The 2,788-nt window shown below is 46.3% G+C and overlaps 1 protein-coding gene across 1 annotated transcript; it reads left to right on the top strand.

Moving 5' to 3' along the window:
• The first annotated feature begins 314 nt into the window (after positions 1-314).
• LOC148877322 (uncharacterized) lies at positions 315-2,320 on the top strand. The gene is made up of 2 exons (XM_088984880.1): positions 315-1,263; positions 2,041-2,320. The coding sequence occupies exons 1-2, from the start codon at positions 709-711 to the stop codon at positions 2,128-2,130; spliced, it is 645 nt and encodes a 214-aa protein (XP_088841006.1). The 5' UTR covers positions 315-708; the 3' UTR covers positions 2,131-2,320.
• Positions 2,321-2,788: the final 468 nt, after the last annotated feature.

Below are 2,788 nucleotides of genomic sequence, written 5' to 3'. Positions count from 1 at the left end.
GTAACCTCCATTGGAATGGGCCCCACTTAAAACCTTCAATATGGGCTTTTTTGCCAAGGAAGATGTGCCCTTTTCTCGGTTTCCACTCCAGAGTCCAGAGAGTTGTCAATCAAAGAAAAATAATAAGGGAATACACCGAAAAAGGAGAAATGGAATCATGACAGGTAGATCGGGGTGGAGGGGATTTTACGTCAGTCTGAAGAGTGGGTGGGTAAGAAGAATGATTTCGTATGCTACGTGTAATAATGCTAATGGATCGACCTGATGACGTGGTAAGCCCAGGTCTGTGATATTATTTTGCTTGGTGAGGGAGAGGGTGGATTGGTGGAGGACTCACCACGAGCCACGAATTACGAATTCCGGATATGCTACAAACAAGACGTTGTACAAGGACAAGGGGGTCGGGTCCTCTGACAGTCTGGGCTGGGGCGCCACATACCCACGCAAACTTGTTCCTGAGAGTTATCTCCACCAAATGGGCAAATGGGTCCCGTCCCGTCCCCCATCTCTTCTCTGGCACGAATTACCTTTCTTAAATAATAAACCCTACTTATAACGCCTATATATTCTCTCCTCATTCTTCCACTTCTCTCCACTCCTTTTCCTTTTCTCTCTCCTAGTTTACCTTGTTGGGTCATACGGCGAGATCGCACATTGAGTGCAGCTGCGACTGCGAGTACGAGAGAGAAGAAAACAAAACAAAACAAAATGATAGGTCGGAAGAGTGTTTTCGCTCTTGCCTTCGTCTGCATTGCCGTAGCTGGCGTAGGCGCTCAATCCCCAGCTGCTGCGCCCACCACCTCCCCTGGAACTTCAACTACCCCTGCTGCTTCCCCAACGGTTGCCACAACTGCTCCAACACCACCTACTACCCTGCCTCCTGTCAAGGCTCCCACTGCCGCACCGCCTACCGCTGTCTCATCTCCTCCACCCGCTTCAGCTCCTAAGGCTGCTCCACCTACCCCGACTGTTCCCGCTCCAGTTGCTACACCGCCACCGGCTGCGACTCCGGTACCGGTAAGCTCTCCACCTGCTACATTGCCTCCCCCGGTGCCCGCACCCACCAGTCCGCCTGTGGTTCCTCCTCCGGCAACGGTGGCCGCCCCTCCAGCGGAGGTGCCCGCACCGGCCCCTAGCAAGAAGAAGACGAAGAAGCATATTGCTCCCGCTCCGTCGCCAAAGGCACTCAGTCCACCTGCACCACCGGCAGAGGCTCCTACTCAGGACATTGGCTCTCCCGGACCATCTCAGGCGGCCGACGTGGTATCTACTTTCTCTGGTTACCCTTTCTTTGCTACTATTGACATGCGCTAGCTGCAATGCTAGATGTGATCTGGACCGTTACATTCAGAATTTCAGATCAGATCTGGCCATGCTTTTTTTTTTTCACCTTTAAATTTTGTATTTTGATTTTCTTTCGATTTAAAAGAACTGTGTCGGGAATCGGGATGGGGTTCTTCAGTGGGGTGGCCGGTTGGGGAATAGATAAAATTCTTGGAGAGCGTAGAACTGTAGATAGATCGGGAAGCTTCCTTCATTCCTATATCCTAATTCCTATTCCTAACAACAGGAAGCCATTGATTGTTTGTGCTTGGTGCTTCACATTTTCCCAAGGCCAGGGGAGTGGGTCAGGGTGGGACAGCGTCGTGCAGTGTGTCGGCTAATTTTCGAGAGGGAAGGAAAATGGCCAAAATTGCTTTAACGTGCTTTCGTGGTGCTACATAGACATTGATGAGTCCGAGTCTGTACTGCACTCTCAGATTCCAATTAAGAGAGATGTTACCGGCTCTAATGTCGGTGCTTTATTCACCTTGTGGTGTTGATACGCCTATTATGCCTCCACACCGTCAGATGGACCTTGATATCCAACGGTGTGGAGCCGAAACTCATCTAACCAATGCCCCACACCAAGAAAATCAGCTGTCTGAAGGGAGCTGTCGCCAGTTGGCAGAAAGTACCAACACTGATCTACAATTTCGAGGTCCAGAAGTTTTCTTTTTTTTTCTTCAATTGAATTAATCTGGTTTTCCTTTGGTGCAGAGCGGAGCGGAGGAGAAACTGTGCAGCGTGCAGAAGTTGGCAGGAAGCTTTATTCTTGGATGGGGTGTTTTGCTTTGCTTGTTCCTCTAGAGACCTGGGTAGTTCAGACTTGAGAGAGAGACGGAATTATTGAGGTCATCGTGGCCTGCCCTTGTTATTATTATTATTTTATTTTATTTTTTTCTGGAAAGATCCTTCGGGCTTTGTCTATGTATGAATATGATTACTTTACTTTTTGATTGATTAAAATTTACGGGTTACTGGCTGTCTCTCACCCAAACACAGACACTTCGAATATTTGATGAAGTATGATTTTGATTTTTGAGAGGTTTATATTTAACAATACTGTATATGGCTTGCTGATGATTAGATAATTTAGAAGTGGTAATTTTTATAATAATGATGATAGTAAAATAAACGGGTAAAAGATTTAGAGCTCCCCTACGATTTCTACTGGGACTTAAACCTCTCCTATTAGAATAGTTAGAATAGGATGCCCTTATATTTAACAGAACCAATGGAAAGACACTTTTACTCTTCATTATTTTTTAAGTTTTCAAATAAGATATGCACGGTTCCCCTTTTTAAGTCTTGCTTGTTAATTTCAATAAGACATTATCGTTGTGAATGCAATTCAGCTGAAGAAAAAATTGAAGTTGTAAGCTTTAATGGACAATACAAGAGTCTTGATTCTTCGACTGCAACGCCTCGAGGAAGCTCTCAATCGTCCAATGAAAGCCCAGTTGTA

The sequence above is a fragment of the Nelumbo lutea genome, chromosome 1 (genome assembly GCF_056320005.1).
Source record: "Nelumbo lutea isolate HS-2025 chromosome 1, American lotus-T2T, whole genome shotgun sequence".
NCBI lineage: Eukaryota > Viridiplantae > Streptophyta > Magnoliopsida > Proteales > Nelumbonaceae > Nelumbo > Nelumbo lutea.
Note: the sequence above shows the minus strand (reverse complement) of the source record. Positions and strands in the feature narration are given on the sequence as shown.